General features: G+C 40.7%; 1 protein-coding gene across 1 annotated transcript; it reads left to right on the top strand.

Moving 5' to 3' along the window:
* The first annotated feature begins 12,045 nt into the window (after positions 1–12,045).
* Positions 12,046–19,490, top strand: SAMD7 (sterile alpha motif domain containing 7). Its single transcript, XM_058812578.1, has 8 exons — positions 12,046–12,148; positions 12,848–12,974; positions 13,095–13,231; positions 14,292–14,370; positions 16,736–17,415; positions 18,065–18,186; positions 18,459–18,569; positions 19,218–19,490. Exons 1-8 carry the CDS (start codon positions 12,046–12,048, stop codon positions 19,488–19,490), a joined length of 1,632 nt encoding a protein of 543 aa, XP_058668561.1.
* The last annotated feature ends 1,144 nt before the right edge of the window (positions 19,491–20,634 follow it).

Raw genomic sequence — 20,634 nt, 5'->3', positions numbered from 1 at the left:
ACTTTCTTTATAGCCAGGTGATCCCCAGAGCCACAGGGACTGGCTTTAGGGCCAGATAAATTCCTTCAGAAGAGACTGCACACACAGCGGGCTGGAAGGACCATTCCCCAGGAGTACCTGCTTGGCTTGAGGGGCTGCACACTTGGCAGGACAAGGCCAAGTTCAAGGCCAGGTTGGACAGGGCTTGGAGCAGCCTGGGAGGGGGGAAGGCAGGGGATTGGAACTGGATGAGCTTTAAAGTCCCTTTGAACCCAAATCACTCTGAGATTCTGTGATAGCCTTGCAAGGGTTAGTGCTGGATGAGCTGGTTGTGTGCAGAGCTGTGCGACAGCCGCTGTTGTCACTGATTTATTATAGAAGAATTGCAACCTTTGCATATTCCGGCATGAACACCTAAACACGAACTGCAGAATTCTAAACCATATTCTTTTTTTCAAAGCCAGAATTTACATTACCTCCTATTAAATAGTTGTGATAACAAGTAGATTTTTCCAACTACTAAGTCATATTGGATACGCATTTTGAATTCCATAAAAAGCAAGACTTATAGATCTATTGCACAAAATGTACATTTATACACACAGTGTAGATAGTTTTAACACTGAGATATCAAGTTACTCCTTTTAAAATGGAGCTACACAAATGCAAACTTAACTTGCAGTCTCTATTACAAGGTACTAGACTGATAGAGAAGATTTTCAGTCTGGAAAATTCTTTTTGGTTGAACTTCTGCCAGGATTAATCCCCTTTCAGTTAATCATTTACATGAATGGACAATCTGCAGAGTTCATGCAAGGCCTGCAAACTATATTAATTACTAGAAACCTAATTACAAATCAACAGAGTCATAGGATCAGTGTTACCTCCATACGGTACCATCTGGTACAATGGAGCTGGATAGTTCAGCAAAACTCCCCATTCCATTCTGTGGAACTCAACCTGAGTGTCTGTTGCCAGAGAGAGCAAATTTATACAGATATAAGAGCTGGTTATAAAGCATTTTTAGGGCCATCCTTAATAACAGAATCCAATCCCTGTATTCTGGTTACTGTTTCAAAAGTTACTTCCAAAAAAGTATTTGTTCAACACTTTTCTTTTTGAATGTGATACCAATGCTGTCATAACTTGCCTTTCCACATCCAAAAATACCCTGAATCCATATAAAAGGTAATGAAAAAATCACTAAACAAGGAAACATGAAAATATGTTACCATAAAAAGCTTTCATTAAAGGTATTATGTGTACTGTGATTTGCTTCACTAATTATTACTCCAATTTAAAAGCTATGTCCAGAACTTCCAAAAATGACAGGAACATGGCACAGTGCAGCTTCCATTAAAATTGAATTTTACCAATATATTTTCTCTTTCAGCAAATGGTCAGTTTGAAAGTTTTGACCAAAACCTATCAATCTCATTTTACACCATGTAGGTGTAAATACATGTAAATACACATACAAAAATTCAGGTCTTTGAAGTCTCAACTTGTATGGGTTTACATCCAGATCTTTGAAACCATTTGGATCCAAGGTCACATAAAATCCAGTATTCTTTCCATAAACGACGTTTGGTCAACCGACTTTTCAAAGGAATTCAAAGGAATTTTCAAGAGTTAGCTATATTTCACCCCTGAGGTTCACTCATTGGAATTGAGATTAGTCACACTAATTAAAATTGAGTAGTTTTGCCCAAAGTTTGGCTCTAGTTCTCCCTGATAAATTCCCAGATTTCCCTCGGGAATCAGAGTGCTATGTAATCTACCTAGTCTCTCCAAATTCTCTCAAGAACAGCAGTAAATATAATGCCTTTCTACTAAACAACTAAACATGTTGCAACCTGGTCCCTTTGCAGTATCTGCTGACCTTGTCAGTACAGGACAACACCAAAGGTGGGCACATTTCAGTGTCCTGCAACTCAGGAAGGAGCAAAATACCCTGCAAGCAAGAGGCTGGGGAAAAAGTTAACTCCAAAGGAGCGTTCCAGCTTGAAGGACATTCTGCACAACCAGTCCATTACAGTGACACTCACACAGCTTTGCCTGTTCCCTTCTCTGGTTGTTTTTCAATTTCTTGTGGACCAAGACCCCATTTGTAAGGCAGTGTGTCACTGTGAAGTCTGGCATTTGTTTCTAATCCTAGGACACAGCTTTTGTTCAAGTTCATTCTTGAACTGGTCCCAGACTTCCTAACCCATCCATCAGACCACCCCCTCTTTACTTTTCTTCTGGTAACTGTGCTCTTCTAGATTAGACCTTTCTGCAGGAAACGTGGAAGGAAGGGAGGTTTAGCTAAAGAATCTGATGTGTTTGAACATGGATTTCACATTGGAAAAAGAGAGACTGACCTGTGATAAATAAGCCATTTATCAAGTTCTGTCTCTGTCCATTTCATGGTACACCTCCATTAAAGTGGAGATAAGTAGATTTTTATCTTGCTCCAGTAAACTTGATAAGAAGAAACAGGGATTATCACTCTTCCACAGATTCCTCACTTAGGACAGACAGCATTTAGAAGGAATGGATTAAAACCTGCTTAGGCTCTAGTTTAGCAGGTTCTCTACTTTTACAAATCCATTCCAGCGCTGCAGTTTGGTAACCAATATAATTCTTGAACTATTAATTATTAGACAATAAAATTGTCTAATACAATTTTTACCTTCCATTTTTGAAGACCATAAATCCCATCAGCTGAGCTATGTCTGCCATAGATTTTGTCAAAAGGGAACAAAAGGGCACAATCCTGGTACTTCAGGAATTGAGAAAGATGGGTAGCAGTTGACATTTCTTTCGAAATTAATTGAGAGAATCTCCTTGTTCTTAATTCAGCTTTAGAGTAGTACCCAAACTGCCCAAAACTCATTAATTTCTGTTCATAACTAATTTCCTCCATGTCTCTCTGCCTCTCCCTTGATGCTCTGCCATTTTTCCTCAGGTGAAGACAGGAGCAGGAACGCTGAGGGACACACAGACCACTGTGTGATACAGAAATGCTCTCCTGCCTGATGCCTGCAACATCCAGGCAAGAATAACTTGATCTTCCCTGTAGAGGAACCACTGAAGCATCTTCATGAACTGTGTTTGTCCCAGTTCATTACAGCAATCCTGCTTCTGTGCCAGAATCCAAGGGCTAAGTGCCAGAGTTCTTGTGAAGCAGTGTTTCTCTCTCCAAATTCCCTCACTAGGTAAAACAGGAAAAATTATATATTTATTTTTCCTTATTATTTTGCTGTGTTTGTTTCTACCTCAGGAAGTCATTTTTTCTGATAGTGAACTTTTTGCAGTTTTCCTGAAATGGGATTCACATGGACTAAAACATCTGATGAAAAATGGGTGCTGATGCAAGTTTTTGCTTTTATATATTTGCCCAACTCCACATCTTACACAGCATTTACTTCAGCCTCACTCAGACAATCCTGAAAAAATTCCAGTAAAAAAACCTTTTTCAAGACTATCTGCTCATTACATTTGAAGTCACAGGGAGCTACGAATTGAGTGGACTGAACACGAGATGAAAATGATCTTTAAACCTAGAATCCTCCTTTGATTTCTTGTCTGTGTGTACCTGCAAAGGTTTAGACAAGCACATAAAACCTATTCTCCATTTATTTTAACTGGTCTCTAATAATTTATTTTTTAAAGGAAGACCTAAAATTTTTTTAAAACCCAGTAGTGGATTTTTAAAGCAATATTTCTGGGTGTGATTTTCTTCTGTATAAAGTCCAGGCAGCAACAAAATAGTCACAAAGGGATTTACAACAAAAATATTTAGTGTCACAGTCACTTAAAAAAATTAAATAATCCCACATTAAAAACAATATATTTTGTGTTATAAAAAAGAATTTGTTTTCTGTGAGGTTGTGCAGAGGTAGAGCAGAATTACACCTCTTTGCTAATGCTAACACCTCCCTGAGAGTGATTTTCTATAGGAATGAGCCCATTTGCCCCAGGTTCAGGCACTGTGTTAGTGTTTTAGAGAGAACAAGGGGCAATATTTTGTTGTTGCAGCGAGCACCTGATGAATTTTAGACAGGTGATTAAGAATTAACAAACACCCCACCAATTGACACAGATATTGAAAGAAATTAAGCACTCCCTGACATTTCCAAACTTGCCTTTTCCAGGCATTGGTTCTGAGAGCCAACTGGTGGCCAGTGAGAATTAAAGAGTAAATTGTCGGCTTGAGCAGTATAACCAACTGATCCCTGTGTTAGCCTCACAATATGCTTAACAGGATTTCCACCTTGCAGCTCCCCCCAATCCCATCAGGCACACAGCTCTGGGGTATCACACTTCTGGGATGACTCCTTGCCAAGTCAGAAGTGCACTCTTTCTAAAAATCAGCATAAAAAGGTAACACAACAGGGGAGAGCCAAGCAATTCCAAACCTTGTCTTGTATTTCTTGTTGGAACAGGGAGATTTTAAGTGAATGCATCAAGCATCTTAAAAGCTAACAACGGCTTAGCAGGTTAAATGTGAAATAGGTTTATCAGCTCAGTGTAGTGCTCTTCGTGTAATTATGTTTTTACAGCCTGGTTAGGGGATGGTATTGGAGAAGAGCTTGTGATGTCAGAGTGGGGAGGGCTTAGGAGCAGGGATGAGAGCTAATCAAGACAAGTTCAGTTTGTATTTAAAGTAAAGTCAGCGTTAGTTAAGGCAGTTTTTGACATGTTAATCTTGATGTGTTTTAAAAGCTGCCAAACACATTAGTGAGGCAGCTGGAAGGAAGGCTCACAGAGAGGGGACACGCTTGGATGTTCATGGTGGCTTCACTGTGCCCAAAACTAACATCTGCACAATAGACGTAAGTATACATGAAATAAAAAGTGCTGGGTTTTTAATATAAATGGTGATGGAACACCTGTTAAGTAATACCAAAAGGTGCATGATTTTTCAGATTAAATAGGAATGATTTGTCTCAAAACAGAAGTGAAGCAGATCAAAGCAAACTTGTTTGTGGTGACTTAATTTTAGAGCAGCGCTTGAGCGCACAGAGTAAAGTTAGGAATAGGCAGGGTGGTACAGAAGAAGTAAAGTATGTGATTAAGTCTATTCTGATTTCTCAGCAATCTGCCATAGGTATTCTTATGGGTAAATAATTCTGCATATTCAGGTGCAAATACTGTATTTCTTACAACATAACTTGATCATTTTAGAAATATTTTAAGATTTGTTTTGCAAACAGGATCTTACTTTGGGAAGGCTTGTCCTTCCATACTCAGTATTTTTCTAGAAGACTTTGGATTCAGATTGCATTGCTTGTTATATATGTACAAATGTTTCCCTGTCTTGTCTATCCATAACATAATATTCTTAAAAGCTAAGTGGTTGTTAATATATTTATCTTAATCTTTGTGCTAACTTATCTTTTAAAGTGAAGCAGAAAAATCTCAATATTTTATAGATATTTCCTGGAGCAGATTTTCCAAATTAGTGTGCAATCAGAAGTAATCAAGGCCATCATCACAAGATATATTTGGCTGCTCTAGTCTGATGTAACTATGTTAGATTTAGCCAGTGAAAATTTTGGCTATATGTGTGTAGACATCATAACAAACTCCAATGCTGGCAGCTTTGTGGAATACCAACCTACACAGTGGGACAAATTTTTAAAAATATCTTAAGGTAATAATAGTTCCTTACATTTTGTTATGATCTGACTATGAGGGCAGAATTAACTGTAGACTGAGAAAGGCTTGGGCACTACTGCATTGTGTTTGGAGTGAAAAATTCAAGTTCCTTAGTTAGAGAACATGTGGATTTCCATACCTCCACAGTGCAGCAGAACATGGAAAGAGTAAGGGAGGGAGGCAATGCTAACTCAGTAATTCTCTCATGGTCTGATACTTCAGACTGGAGCTGAAGATGCTCAGTCTGTTTGAGATGCTGATTTCTGAGCCTGTGCACAGGGTCAGGTGTGCAATTTTACATGCTAATCTCACAAGGGGAAGAAGTTTGTATTAAAACCTGTGACTTCATACATGAATTTGGATAATAATAGTGAGTTTAATATCTGACACCTTTTACATATTTATATTCTAACATACCAGCAAATATTTTTTAAGATGTGTATGTGCTGTATTTTGCTTTTTAATAAAGAAACCTGACCTGAAATGATTAATGATGGAAACCCACATAATCTTAGTGGGAGACTCATCAAATGTAGGGTTTTGGAAAATTCAAGGGATACTGCTGCAGTATTGAATATTCTAACTGAAAAGGGCAGGTACTAATGATTCAGAACAAATTTTCTAGATTCAAACTCTTAGCCAGTTAAGTTAAAGAATTGCTGAATTAAAATAGTTTTAAATAGTCTAACTAAAACTTGTTCCTCTTCCCACTACCTGGTTACTTTTGGCACTGAGAGAGTTGTCATTTGTACTGACATTTCATGTAAAAGTGAGACACAAATCCCACTAAAATTCAACCACGTTTCATTTGAAAATACCAGCCTGGCCCTCCAATGATCAGAAAGCTTTCTGTCCCACAGTTTCCATTTCCAGTATTCAAAAATAAAATTAAAAAGCAACACATTTATTTTTAATGCTTTAAAATGAATAATTATCAAAAAGTAAAAACCACAGAGTTTAGTTTCCTTTTAACTGGCCCCGCTTTTGCCATATTTTGCAATCTCTATGCTTCTGAAAGAGTCTAAGAAAGAGGATAATGTCTCAAGTGTCATCCCTAATTATGAAATAAATCCACAAGGAAAACAAATGACATCATGCTTTTATCTCTGTGTATATAGCTGATGTAATAGGAAGACCCATCCCTTGTAAACATCTCCCTGTGCCAGTATGCCAGGATCCAGGGTGGGTGCACAGCGTTCTGAGCGCACGCACACACTTTCTCCACTGTTTTCATTAGTTCTTGCTTAGCTATTGCACTCAGTTTTTTAACAGGAGTTGTTAAAGTTCTCAGAGTGATCCCAGAGGAGTCTTTGGGTGCTGCCACAAACACAAACAAATCTCAGCCCCGCGCTGTGCAGTGACCAGTCCCACAGTCACAGTGCCAAGCTGAGAGGGAGAAGCGCATGGAGTAGTTCCCACCTCAGCTGTGGACTGTCCTGGATCTCTGTGCCTCCAGTGCCACATCAAACAGCAGGAATTCAGCTCCCTTTTCCTCCACCATCTGTCTCTGTCCCCTCACAGGCTTTGCAGGCCTCTCCGTGTGTTTGTGCTCAGCACAAAGCATCTGCACCTCTGGGTTCAGCCCATGCTCAGCCTGAGTGCTGCCTTAGTGGCACACAGGAATAAATCTTCCCTTGCCCACAGCCATTCCAAGGGGAACAAGATGAGATTTTGTTATGAACCCAGCTTAGTTCCTGAAGGATTGAGTTTGCCAGCACTAAGCCTTGACTACTGCCTGAGAACAGCATGTTTAAAAAAAAGAGTGACTTGCTGCTCACAATTGTACCAATCAGCTGGCTCAGGAATGGGCAGGTCTGTGTCTCCCAGCCAGTGTGAAGGCATGCAACACAAACTCTGCTGGCTGACACACACTGTATAAATAGAGTTATTTTCCTTTCTTTAGGGAATGTATCGTTCTCAATCCAGTTTTAGGATTACACTCTAATCTCAGTCTCTGAGCAGTCCGTGCCCACATATCTAGGATTAGAATTTAGCCCCACAGCCTCTCCAGTGGCACCTTGCTCCAATTAAGAAGACATATTTCATGCTCCTGTATGGCGTAATGCTAGCATAATTGCTTTTTTCCTTTCCAAAAGGTATTTATTTTGCTGACTGTGGATTTTGGAACAATTACAATCTCTAGTTTTATGACCCTCAGCATAGATTCAGATCAAGAACCCTTGATCCAATAACTAATAACGTTAAGATTATTATAAATATTGGAATATTTATCTATTTTTTAAAACAGCACCTGATTTCTCAAGCAATCAGGTCAGCTTTTTCTAAAAGGGAAGCCAATGGAAATGCAAATGAGGTTATGTTTGTCTTCATTTACAGGTTTCTCTCATAAGCATGAATACATGTTCCTATTGTGTATTTGACTGATTCAGCTGACACAAATTTACTTGAACATTTTAAACAATACTCAGCTTCCAGTCTGTGGAGACACTTGTTGTAGTTCACTAAATATGGACTATAAAGGATGCTAATTCCATGTGTTTGATGTAAATAAAAGCATATTTGTAAATTAAATCCCAATGCATTTAACTAAAAAAACAAGTCTTCCAACAAATCTATATTACATATGACTAAACCATATTTTGCCAATACAATTGATAACATCAACACATAGACTGCTATAGACATTTTTAAATTGTTGCATTATTAGATTTGCAAATGCTCCTGGTTCATAAAGTTCGTGTCTTGCCACTTCTCATCTAATAAATTGAGACAGAATTAGTCCTGGGTGAGTGGTTCTGCCTGCTGCCAAGAAGGGTTTGCTAAGGGTAAGACTCTAAAGGCAGAGATTAACTTGTCTTCATCCCTGTAATGTGCTGTACAGCCAGGATTTGTGCAATAGGATCAGAGCAGAGCCATATATGAATCTAACGCTGGACAGCTGGTGTGTATGAATTTATATGAACCCTGATGCCAGATTTTGAGCTCCTCTCAAATCCCAGCTAATAAATGTATCAGAAGTGTACTTTCCCTGTTCCCTCACAGATCCTCCTCAGCTGCTGTGGTTTCTAATATGTGACTTGTTATGAAAATAGTATGAACCTAAACTACCCTAAATTTGACCTGCAGGTCAGAACCCCAGCTAAGTAACTGAAAAAGATGTTTTTCTAAATGGACTAACATGGATTAGTCAGGTTCAGCACTTCCTCCTGACACAGAGTTACAAACAAATCTTTATATTAGGTTATTAAGCTATTTATCCCACCTGATCATTTCAATACTTCACTAACAGGACATTCAGGGAAATAAAGAAGTAATTTAATACAGATACCACACACACATACAAAACATGTCCTTTAAGTTTGAACCATATGGATATTTTGCCATTCAACTTGCAGCAAGAGATTAGAATTCTGGTGGAAATAACATCTCAGCTTTATATCACAAATACCACAGTTATTTTTATGTATCTGAGAAGAAATTCAAGATAAGTTAGATAGGACTGATTGGCACACTAATGAAAAACCCAGAATGATTTCATGATGCAACTCCAGTAAAAACCTCACAAAGGAATCAAACCTTCCTTTTGGCTTATGATGATTCAAAAACTGGGTCAGTGGAAGCAGCAAGCTACAGCTTTAGTGGAAGAAGATACCAAAGAACTTTTAAATCATATTATTGCATGACTTTTTCAATGCTAGATCTTTTCCATGTGAAACCAAAAGACCACATTGTCTGCCTTTGCAGGATAAGTTTTTTTTTTTCTGATGCTCATTGTCTGAAATGGTGGTCTGTGAATCTGGATCATCTGGTGGACAATAATTATCAGTAAATATGGATCACTGTGTTGTGGATGCTGCTGTCATCAGTACCCTACATTCTGGGAAAAATGGCAACATTTAAAAGAAAACCTCATATTTAAATAGAAGTTTTAAAGGAAGTTCTTACATAGTTTCTGCTTAATCCCTGAAAGGAGGCAGTGAGACTGCCTGTCAACAGCCACTGTATCATCCTTCACATCCAACACAAAATCCAGACTTATTTTGGGAACAACAGATTACACAGAGCACACCACACTGATACTGGTGCTACTGGTTTCTAACCACTTACTGCTGCTTGCTTTTGGATGGATGTCTGTCAGAACAGGCAGGGTATCTGGGATCCCACAGGAGGGATTGGGGCCAGAACAGATGGCTCTTTTCCCATCAGGTTTTCCACGATTCTACAATTTAAAGTTGCATCATATAATTTCAGTCACTGGTGTGATTTTAGGGAGAAGCATAGAAGTTCTAGGAAGACCTGATGAAGAAAGTGTCTTTTACTTGTGTGTTTTTCCTACAAAGGGACATTTCTCCAGAACCACATTCACAACTTTGATTTAAGCAGGAGACAGACACATTCTAGCAGTTTCTAAAATGCAAAAGTGGTACAACATGCCAGTCATCTGGGACACAAATGTGTCAGTATTAAAACTCATTATTAATTTTATTTTTCCCCTGATTTACTGGAATAAAAAGGTTAAAACTTCCTGGGTCTTTTTTCCAGTATGCTACCTGAACCTCTGATGGTTTCTTTGCACCTTCACAGAACCACAAAACAGTTTGGAATGGAAGGGACCTTTGAGGCCATCCAGTCCAATGCCTCTACAATAAGCATTGACATCTTTGGGTAGAGCAGGTTTTTCCAGAAAAAAAAGAGCCAGATAAAGGCCAAAGGCCAGGCTCTAAGAAAAGCAGCATGAAGTTTAACATTGCAGTTTGTTTTGCAGAGTATTCAATACAGAGTCTCTCTCCAAAAAAAAGAAAAAAACCTAAATGGCTCACTGAACAATATGGTATGGCAAATACCATCATCCCAGTTACCACCTATTTTTTGAGCTGTTGAAAAGTTTAGTCCAGCACTAAATCGCTTTAGTCCTGAGCTTTAAAATGCTTTAGCAGCTCAGAAGCACTTTGGCAGCTCAAATGCTCTTCATGAGGCACCCAGCAGCCTAAATCGCTTTAAGTCTAAAGTATCCTAAAAAAAAAGCCAATGGAAACGGGTTCAGATACGAATATCCAGAACAAAGGCCGTGGTGCTGGTCTGGGATTTGACAGACTTGTCTGTTGCCAGGAAGATCTGAGTCTTGGCCAACACAGAATCCAACATCTACTCTTACAAATGTAAAGCATTTTTTATTTTGAGGGAGCACCAGAGGTATGGTCTAAGTTCACCCTCTACCTTCAGTGTAAATGGCTGAAAAAAGGTAAACTCACTTGTTTACCTTTTGGTAAACTCATTTTGAGACCAAATATCTCCCTCATACCACAGAAATGGTAAATTTCTTAGGCACATGAATTAGATTGATATCTATCACTTAGATTATTTTAAACTCATCAATAGGTCGAAAGCAATAAAGTTATAATGATACATCTAATTTATAAATGGCTTGGGTAAGGAAACACAGGACTTCACTTTTATCTCATTTTTTGATAAGGAACATTGTTCCTGTCTTTGCATTTCCCTCACTGCTACCTCTACCAAATGCTGGCTGAACTCCTGGAGCTGTAACTCTCTATCTGCAGGATGAGAACACTTCAGCAGTACATTTTCCTTCTTTCAGAAGACAGAAAGAATCCACTTCATCAGAGCTAAGTGGGGATGGAAATTCAACTCCTTACTTAAAGAAAAAATTTAAATCTAATCATTTGTTGTGCAAGTCTAGTGTGAGATGAATGTACAGATGCTACTGATGCTGCCTTCAGAGCCAGATTGCTCCTTCTGCCAACTCCTCAACTCAAAGCATTCCATACAGCATAGCTTTTTAACATCATGGCTCTGGGTTACAGGACTTGCTTCCTTTACAATTATTAATTATGTATACATTAATGACATATATTAATATATATATATATAACTGATCTGAATGTTACCAGTTTTATCACTGTTTTCATCACTACAAAGCATGTTCTTTTACCTTTTTTACTTCAATTTGGCAGCCTTAAGGGGTTGATGTCATTTGGAACAGACAATTTCTACTATTTATTCCCATCTGCTTCACTTAGTTTACAATAGACAGGGTTCCAAACTGTTACAATTCTGAAATTAAACCAAAGACACCTGCCTTCCTAAGTATGAGTACATCGCTGCTCTCAGACACACCAGGGGCTGAGGAAAAGGCTTGGGCTTAATTACCTCCTTTTGAGCAGGTGTGATTTTCCAGCACCCTGATTTTCCTTGCATTGCAGGATCCAACGAGTCAGTGTAAGCAAGGACAATATTTGCATTGTCCTGAAAACTGGAAATTTCTGCATGGAAAACACTACAACACACAGCCATGGAAGGGTCCAGCTATGACCTGCTTAGCTGGGAAACAACCTGCATAACCTTCTCTGTTTCTCATTGTTCAATGTCTCATTCCTCTCTTTGGTGCTGCTGCTTTGGTTCTTTAGAGCAGCAGAGCTGTTGCTGCCCCCCTGCAGCATGACTCCCCGGGAGCACATGAGGAAGATGTCCATCCTGGGGGAACAGGGAGCCCTGGAGGAAAAGCACCTGTACCGGCTGGCGGGCGGCATGGCAGCAGGAGGTGAGCAGCAAGGAGCCCCACTGCACTGTGGTTTTGTGGTTTTTCTACCACCTACAAGAAACAGCCTGTAGCAGGTTTGATGTCTTTAAAAGGTTATTTCAGATTTATCTTAGGAGTAACTGCAGAAGTATTTTGCTTAAAGTTATTAAAAATTAACACAGAGGGCTCTTGGAATTCAGTATTTGATTAAGAGATGCTGAGCCTCTGGAAGACAAGTAAATGGCACACAAGAACTCAGAACAAAAGCCACAGCTGGACATTATGATGTTCTGTTCACCATTGTGGGCTTTTTTTTCTAGAACTGCTTTCTCATGACAATGCAGGCTCCACCTAGTATGATTTTTCTTAAAATGAACCTGTATTAGAAATGAAAACCCTCTCAAGCAGAGAACTGAACATCCATGACTATCTTCTGTTTCACAGTATTATGTAAATTATTATTCATTGTAATTTGTCCTTTGATACACTTGACTGAGCACATCCTATTTATTTTTACTGCAGTTTGATTGAATAAATCTACATTATTTAAACGAAGTAGTTCAGGTGTCAGTGAAAACATGTTTTCAGTTGCTGCTATTTAAAAAAGGTGTGAATTGCACTAGAGGAAACAAAACAAAACATTTTTTTCTAAGGTTATACCGCAGCCAGAATCACCTCCTAACTTACCCCTCTGAGAGCAGAACTGTGTGTGCTTTGCAGAGCTGCGGCAGCGGCAGGAGATGCTGATGAGGAACCAGCTGATGGCAGTAAACCCGCAGCTGATGGGGCCGGGCCAGCAGAGGATGCAGGCGATCCCCGCCCAGTTCGAGCCGCGACTGGTGGAGAGGTACCAGGCACCAATTTCTGTCCCAGCACTGCAGAACACTCTGAGTGCTGTCCCCGAGGTTATAAAGACCTTTGGTTATTCTTAACTAAGTAATATCTGAATGGGTTTTTTTCCTCCCAGAGATCTGCTGCCTTCAACTGAAATGATGGCCTCAGCTGACCCCAGACAAATCCACATAGCATCCCACCTGGGACCCCCGGTCCCACAGCACCCCAACATGCCCAACCTGCTGTCCAACCGTGTCTACCCAGGCCCAGGTAACAAAGCACCCTCTGCATCCTGAAAAGTGGGATGGACCAGAAAGCCAGCTGCACCTGTTAGTTTTCCATAGGTTTATAGGTAGTGTCAATAACAGTTTAGTTTATTTTATTTAGAAAAACAATCTCACTAAAAGCAGGCAGCTTGTGCCAGTTTAGATCTAAGCAAGTCCATTTTATCCTTTGTTAAATACAGTTCTCAGTCTTTTGCATGTTTTTGTTCCCTCCTTTTCTTTTTGTACTTTCTGAGCACTTTAACACCCAAACAAAAGGCTACAGCTAAGAAAATAGCTCCTCATCAACACTTTTACACCACATTTTACTCTTGCTCTTATATGAGTATTGGCTGCTTTATACAGATCATATTCTCTAATGATAATACCACATGCCACTTAATTCATGTAGGGCAAATACAAGTCCTTTTAAATTAAAGCTCAAAATTAGAGGGCACAGCTCCAAGGGGAAGGCTGGACATCATAACTATGGCATTCATGTCATGCTGCACAAAAAGTTACATATTACTTTATACAAAATGAGCTCAAGAGTTTTTCTTTGAGATGAGTGAATGTATTTTCAATGTCACATCAATACACCAAGAAAAATTTCTGATTTTGGCTTCCTTCCCTGCCCTAACATAGATCTCAAGAGGAAATGTAATTTCAAATTACACAGCCTCCAGGCTGAAAGCAGTCTTGAAGGAGCAGGTTTGCTTTGCTCAACTGAGGGCTATTATTTTCTGAGCAGTGATAGGTACTTCAAAGGCATATGTCACCAAATAAAACCACCCTTTGTGGTTAATGGCAGGTATTCCTAACTACAGATCTGATCCTGAAAACACCTGATATGGACTTCATGCTCTTTCTACATATTGCCACCAAAACAATGACAACAAATAGGATTTAATTTGAAACCCTATCACTTTCTATCACTTTCCTAGTAAAGCCCACAGTTGAAGACTTACAAAGTTTTTTAAAGTGTCTCTGTATTGCTGAGGGTCTTGTGCATTTGCATGAGGAAACCAGTGAATTTTTAAGATTTTTTTATTCCACTTCCCTCTAAGGATACAGCTTTCTGCAACCAGAATCCATGGAAGCTGTGGCCAGAAGACAAGAACTGGTTCAAAAGCAAAATATTGCCAGGTAATCAATAGCAAGTTTTGCTCTGAGGTGCATGCCAGGATTAAAGCAGCAAAGTGATTGAGATTGTTTTTCAAGTCACACAAAGAAGCAGAGAGCCCTTATCAATTAAGGCCTGAAGCTACTACTTTCTGCTTGCCTTATTTTGCTTTTATTCTTAAAATGATATAACAAAAATAAACAAAACCCTTAGCTTGGTTAAGGAAAAGAACAAGCTACAGCCACAGCCCTTGAATGCAGATCCAAACACCCTGAAGTTACAAAAGTTCAGAAACAAATTCCAACTTTGCAGCTGTGTGATATCACACACAACACTTCAGGCCTGTAGCTGGGCCCTTGGGACAGGCAGCTGTGTCTCCACCCCAGCAGGGTGGGCAGCTTTCCTAGTTTGACCAAAGAGTTGGAATAGCAGAGTGACTGTAGGAAGTCCAGTTATTTGTACCAGTTTCAGTGTAGTCAGCAGCTGGTTAAAAGACCAGCAGTGCCCTCCCTCATGGCCACACCATTTCCACAGAGGAACTCAAACCTCAACCACTCCTGCTCTGAGCTACACTACTCAGTGGGAGTGCCCCTCACACAGTGAGAGTAAGAGTAAAGAACAGCCAAGTTCTGTACAGTCATCTGAAAAAAATTATGATGGAAGTGTTTTGAGCTCTTAAGTCAGCAAAGCTTGATTACTGAACTCCTCTAAGCACAACATTTGCATCAGCAATGCCTTTCCTATAGCTCTTGCCACATGGCAAAAACCCTGAGAAAAACAAGTGAAACAATAAGCAGCAAACATGGCCAAGTCATAGACCCACAGCCACATCAGAGCTGGTCCTACCTGTTCAGGCTCTTCCCTCAGCCCACCAAATAGCAAAACTCCAACATGAAAGAGCTCACCTACAACTTAGAAACTTTTTACCTCACCTTTCTGCCACCCTGACAATTTCCACTGTGTTCACACAGCTCTCTGCAGCACAGTCCTCTTTAGGGCTGCACTTGCTCCTTTCAGCTCCTTTCAGAAATCAAGTCTTGACAACCTCCTGCACTTGGTGCAGCTGTGCTGCTGAGCACCTGGGTTCAAATCCTTGTTCTCCAAGGGACTCTGCCTCATGCCAAAGCTCTGTTTGCTGCTCCTGACAGGAACACACTATCTCAGCTGGAGGAGGAGGCAGGAATGTAATGCTTTCTGCTGTTTATTGTCACCTCAAGAGCTGGGTGGGAGTAATGACAATCAGGCAAAATGTACAAGGACACAGTACACAGACAAAACACTTCCTTTGTGTCTCTGAAAGCAGAAAGTCAACAAGTTGGAGGTTGTTTCAAAGATTAAAAGAAGGCAGAGAAAAATCCCTGAATGATGTGATCAAATAATTCCTCCTCATACCAAAAATCTGTATAGATAGCTTTTGCCCAAATTGTTTTCTGACAATTTTACACTCTCCTGAAGATCAGACTCTCTGTGACCTGTTATACTCATTGCAGTGTTAAGAAAGCTATTTTGATGCACTTTAAAGTGCTTTACCTCACAGGGTCTTTTCCAAAGATGCAGAAATCCCACTGAAAACTCTTCAAAGCTCCTCTAGGAGCTTTACCTTTCTGTTTGATCACTGGCCTGGCTCCAGAGAAAGGTGATGCCAGCAAAGGTTGCTACAGCAGAGACAAATACTACTATTACAAATACAATACAAATACTTGTATTCTCTGTATCCCACTGGCAAACCCTCCCATCCACTATGAGAGGAGCAGGAAGCTGGCACAGACTCTGGAGCATTTATCCAGAAGGAAGGAGATCAGTTGAACACTTCCCACCAGGATCTCACCCTTTCACACTCTCAGGACCATGCTCAGGTGCCAGGCACTGGGGAGGGTTACTCAAGAGACTTAGCATTAGCTTACTCTGAATAGATGCACAGGTTCCACAGATAATGTCATTGTTGTTCTTTATAATTTACAATATCACTGGAATTCTGCAGTTTTCGGTACAAATTTCTGAGTGATAATATAAATCAATTATTTTCTTTAGTCTTCAGCCTCTAGACTCTGGAGACTATTTTCCAAATGTGAATATAATCCTCATGTCTGGATTGCCAATATGCAAATAACACTTTTTTGTCTGAAGTGTTTTCCAGAACCATGACATGGAATACATGTTTTCCCTTTCTTTTAGCTTACTATCTGTAATGGCAGCACATTAAATCCAGCCAGGTTTGCCATTCCATCTGCAGTTTGTACCCTCTCACACACAGCAATATAGGGGAGAGACAAAAAAAGCAGTACTTTTGCCTATTCATTTATCTGAGTTTTATTCTGCTGCTGAATGAAAAAAAGGTGATGAAGGAACCGAGCTGCCCTAACTGCTCATGCTCTGTGTGTCTCTTAGAATGGAAATGGAGATGAGTGCTATTTTCCAGCAAAAGGAAATGGAGAAAGCCCATAGGAAAGGACTCCTGGGCCTGGAAGCCCCTTTCCTTTACCACGGGATGCCAGCGAGTCCCATCGCTTTCCGGGGCAGGCACAGACTCCCTGAAGGGCACCTTGCCAACGACCTGTACGTCCACAGGACCACCCTGGACGAGATCCATGGCAACAGCATGCTCATGGCAGGCAGCCCCTACCCGCCTGTCACCACCCTGCAGAGGGAGAGGGGGCGCCGCCCAGGGAGGAGAGCTGGAAATCACAAAAGTGCCGAGGGCAGCGCCAACGGCACCAAGAACCAGGCAGATGACAAATCCACCGACTCTGCCTCAGCTGCAGTGGATGAGGAGAAAGAGGACAAGAAGGAAGTAGAGGTGGAGACACCAAACAAACACGAGCAGAGCAAAAACCAGAGTGAGCCGGCTGTGGTTGCCAAGAACTGCAAAGAGTTTGAACAAGGCTTGAGAAAAAACTGTGCTACTCATGAAATTCCAACTGAAACCACCAGCTGCAGCAACACAAATGAGAAGGAAGCCAACAGCTCCTGTGCTGCTTTTGATGACAAGTACCTGTACCCTTCTGCAATCCCATTCTCAGCATTACCATATGGATTTCCAGTGCCCAACAACCCATTGCTACCCTCAGGTTTGTCATATCTCCAGATTAGAGTGATATGTTGATATAACCTGGTTTTATTGATTTGGTTTCTCAATTCTTCCCTCTATTTTAAGTGAATTTTTGGTAGAGTCATTGCAACTAAAAGTAGAATTCTAATGCTACAAACAGTAATATCTGTATTCAGTTCATGTCTTTAAAAGGAATTTCAATTTAAAAAACCAAAATTGCTGAATCAAGTTGTGAGTTAGCCTGTCTCTTCAGCCCACAACTATTCTCTATGTCCTGACTCACAGTAGGCACCATGGACTAGCAAAGACTTGGATCTGTTCTACTGAAATATTAGTCAAATTAAAGTAACAGTAAAGTCCAAAGAAGAAAAAGCACTGGATAATACACTCATTAGAGGAAGTCCTGCAGCATGATTTGCATGTGTAGTGACTGGTAGGTACAGTGCCAGCAGTAAACAAAAGAAGCCACATAAAAAACCCCTTCAGAGCCAGATTCTGCTCTGGACCTGGTGATTTTGTGTCTAGGACTCCTGTATCTGCAAGTGGCTACACCCTGCTGTTAAGAGATTAGGTTCTGAAAAGGTGTAAAAATTCTCATGATAACAATCATTTCCTGTGATTTTCCAGCAAAATTCTACCAAGGTAACTTCTGTGTTTCCTCCTCAAAGGAGCCCATGGCCTGATCCTGAATGGAGAAGACATTTCTTCTGTCGAAGACATTCGCAAGTGGACAGTTGATGATGTGCACAACTTCGTTGTGAGCCTCCCAGGCTGCTCAGACTATGCCCAGGTGATTATAAACATTCACCACTTTTTCAGGTCTTTAGGACCATCTAAGATTTAAATGTCAGCAAGCAAATGAAAATGTGGGAGGGTAGTTAATTGTCCCAAAATTACAAGTATAATAGTAATTTTCTTTGTGCAGTTAGAAGATAAATACAAAGATAAACCAGGAAAATCATAATTTCTTCTTTTTATTGTTCATGCCTCAGGGTTAAGGATGAAAAATAACAACCAAAAGTCTATTTTAGCACACTATGATGTGTTTTATCCTTTCATCAGATATTTAAAGACCATGGTATTGATGGAGAAACCCTTCCACTGCTAACAGAGGAGCATCTCCTGGATACAATGGGATTAAAACTCGGACCAGCATTAAAAATCCGCTCTCAGGTACGATCATTAAATGTATGCCAAGATGGTGAGTCAGAGACATGGAAGTGCCAGAAGATGACAGGAGGGAATTTTTCCAAACTAAAGCACTTTTTTTTTTCACTGGAAACTGCCACAATATTGGGAGAAAATCAATCACTCCAGCAAAGTTTTCTTTTGCTTCCCTGCATGTTACCATGGCACACAGACAGTAAGGAATATGACATTTTTCAGTAACAGACTCTCCCTCTCAGTTTGCAGTTTTCTGCCCTTAATTTCATCCACTATCAACTCTCTCTGTTTCTGTTGTTGCTGGTTCTTTTTCTTTCCTTTGACCCCTTGTACTCTCTCACTCCTCTCTCATTCCAACCACCTGCTCTACTCCTGGCTGGCAGTTTGCCTCCCCTCTGTCCCTGGGTGCTGCAGCACCTGGGGAGCAGGAGGATCCTGCTGTCAATACCCAGGTCCTAAGCTGGGTATTGACAAGCTCCTTCCACAACCTGGGCCTAGAAAAATATAAAATGGAAAAGATTTTTTTTTTCACAAGAATTTGATAATCCTTTGGGATGCCTGGGATATCCCTGGTGCTGCTGCACCAGAGTCAGGCCTGATGTTTAATGGCTCTAACAGCAAGAAGTAATTGCTGCAATTGTGCCTTTGTCTTTAAAGGTGTCCCGACGTCTGGGCAATGTGTTCTACATGATGAATGTCCCTCTGTCCGTGCCCCTGCCTCCTGCTGCAGGGAAACCCTCAGAGCAGCCCTCTGACATGGCCTCCCCTCTGCACTGCAACAGCAGCGGTGACACCCTGGACAGTCCCTGCTCCCAGGACCCAGAAACCTCCCAAGCAGTGGAACAGATGGTTTCAGAAAGCAGGGAAAATCCATGTGACACAGCTGGATCCCAGGCTGACTTCCAGATGATTGCTTTCCAGAAAAGTTGAGCTAAGTCCAGGACATAACGTGTTTTTAATAATCCAGGAACCTCTACTTACAAAGTGTTTGAGAAAAAGCTACAGCCTGAAACCTCTGTAAGGCTGGGGCTGAAGGAAATAAGTTGCCAATGCAGCATGCAAGTGTTGTATCTGAAAGGCATTCAGAAGTGCAGCTATAGGTTAGTGCAATTACTTTCAAGTGCAATTCATTGAAAAGAATACCAGTAGAGTTAACAGGTAAATTGAATTTTTCATTGAAGTCCAGGGTTATCACTGAGAGCTGTCAGAGACTCAGAGTGCACTGTATGTTGTACTGTGTGTTTCAGTGGGCAACTGAGAAACTGTATGGAAAGGTCACAGCTTCCAAACATAGCTGACTCCTGCTTCTGTTGAACAAAATTTATACAGAACATTCATATGGAATTCATTGGGACAGTGTGGAACTGCCTACAGAATACAGACAAATATAACCCAGACTCAGCAGTTTGAGTTAATCCATTGCTGCTCCAGAACCAAGCCTTTTGAAGTGCCTGGCAAGGGTATACAGCTTATAAATATACACAGATTGAACATGAAAATACCATGTGTGACAGCAATTTTAATTATTCCAAAGCACTCTTGTCGCCAGGGGTGGAATTTGCTTTTTGTGACTGCAAGCTGAGATGAGTCACCAACCTCAGCCACTAAGGCCAGTCACTGGGACAGTGACACTGCCTGCTGGCAGCAGCCTCAGAGCCACCTGGCTCCTGCCAGCCTCTGCCAGAGCACCCTTCCCATGGGGTCACCTGGGTGAGCATGGAAAGCCCTTCCCTCTGCAGCACCTTCAGTGTTCTTCACTTTGAGAGAGGCCATCAGTTTAGCCTGAGCTCCCTGTTCTCTGGAAGAATATGGTTTCCCCTCACTTCTGCTACTGATGAGTCATTACCTCACAGCAAACAAGGACATGAAATAGAGCTTTTAGCTAAGGACAGATCCCCAGCATTTATTGTGATTCCTGTGTGACTTATCCTGCTCCCTTTTTAGGGGTTTGGTCCTACACTGGTTTTCCACGCAGACTTTGGAAGTTGGTACGCTCTTCCCTCAAGAACTCTTCTTTACTCCAGAGGACACACAAATATCTTTGACAAAATCTAGTTCTGAAATTGAGGGTTGG

The sequence above is a fragment of the Ammospiza caudacuta genome, chromosome 11 (assembly GCF_027887145.1).
Source record: "Ammospiza caudacuta isolate bAmmCau1 chromosome 11, bAmmCau1.pri, whole genome shotgun sequence".
NCBI classification, from domain to species: Eukaryota; Metazoa; Chordata; class Aves; order Passeriformes; family Passerellidae; genus Ammospiza; species Ammospiza caudacuta.
This window is presented reverse-complemented; position numbering and strand designations above follow the sequence as displayed.

Coding starts and splice junctions, on each gene's coding strand:
- SAMD7 (XM_058812578.1), top strand. CDS start 12,046: ATGACTCCCCGGGAGCACATGAGGAAGATGTCCATCCTGGGGGAACAG. Junction 12,975..13,094: donor GAGCCGCGACTGGTGGAGAG/GTACCAGGCACC, acceptor TTTTCCTCCCAG/AGATCTGCTGCCTTCAACTG. Junction 13,232..14,291: donor CCGTGTCTACCCAGGCCCAG/GTAACAAAGCAC, acceptor CTTCCCTCTAAG/GATACAGCTTTCTGCAACCA.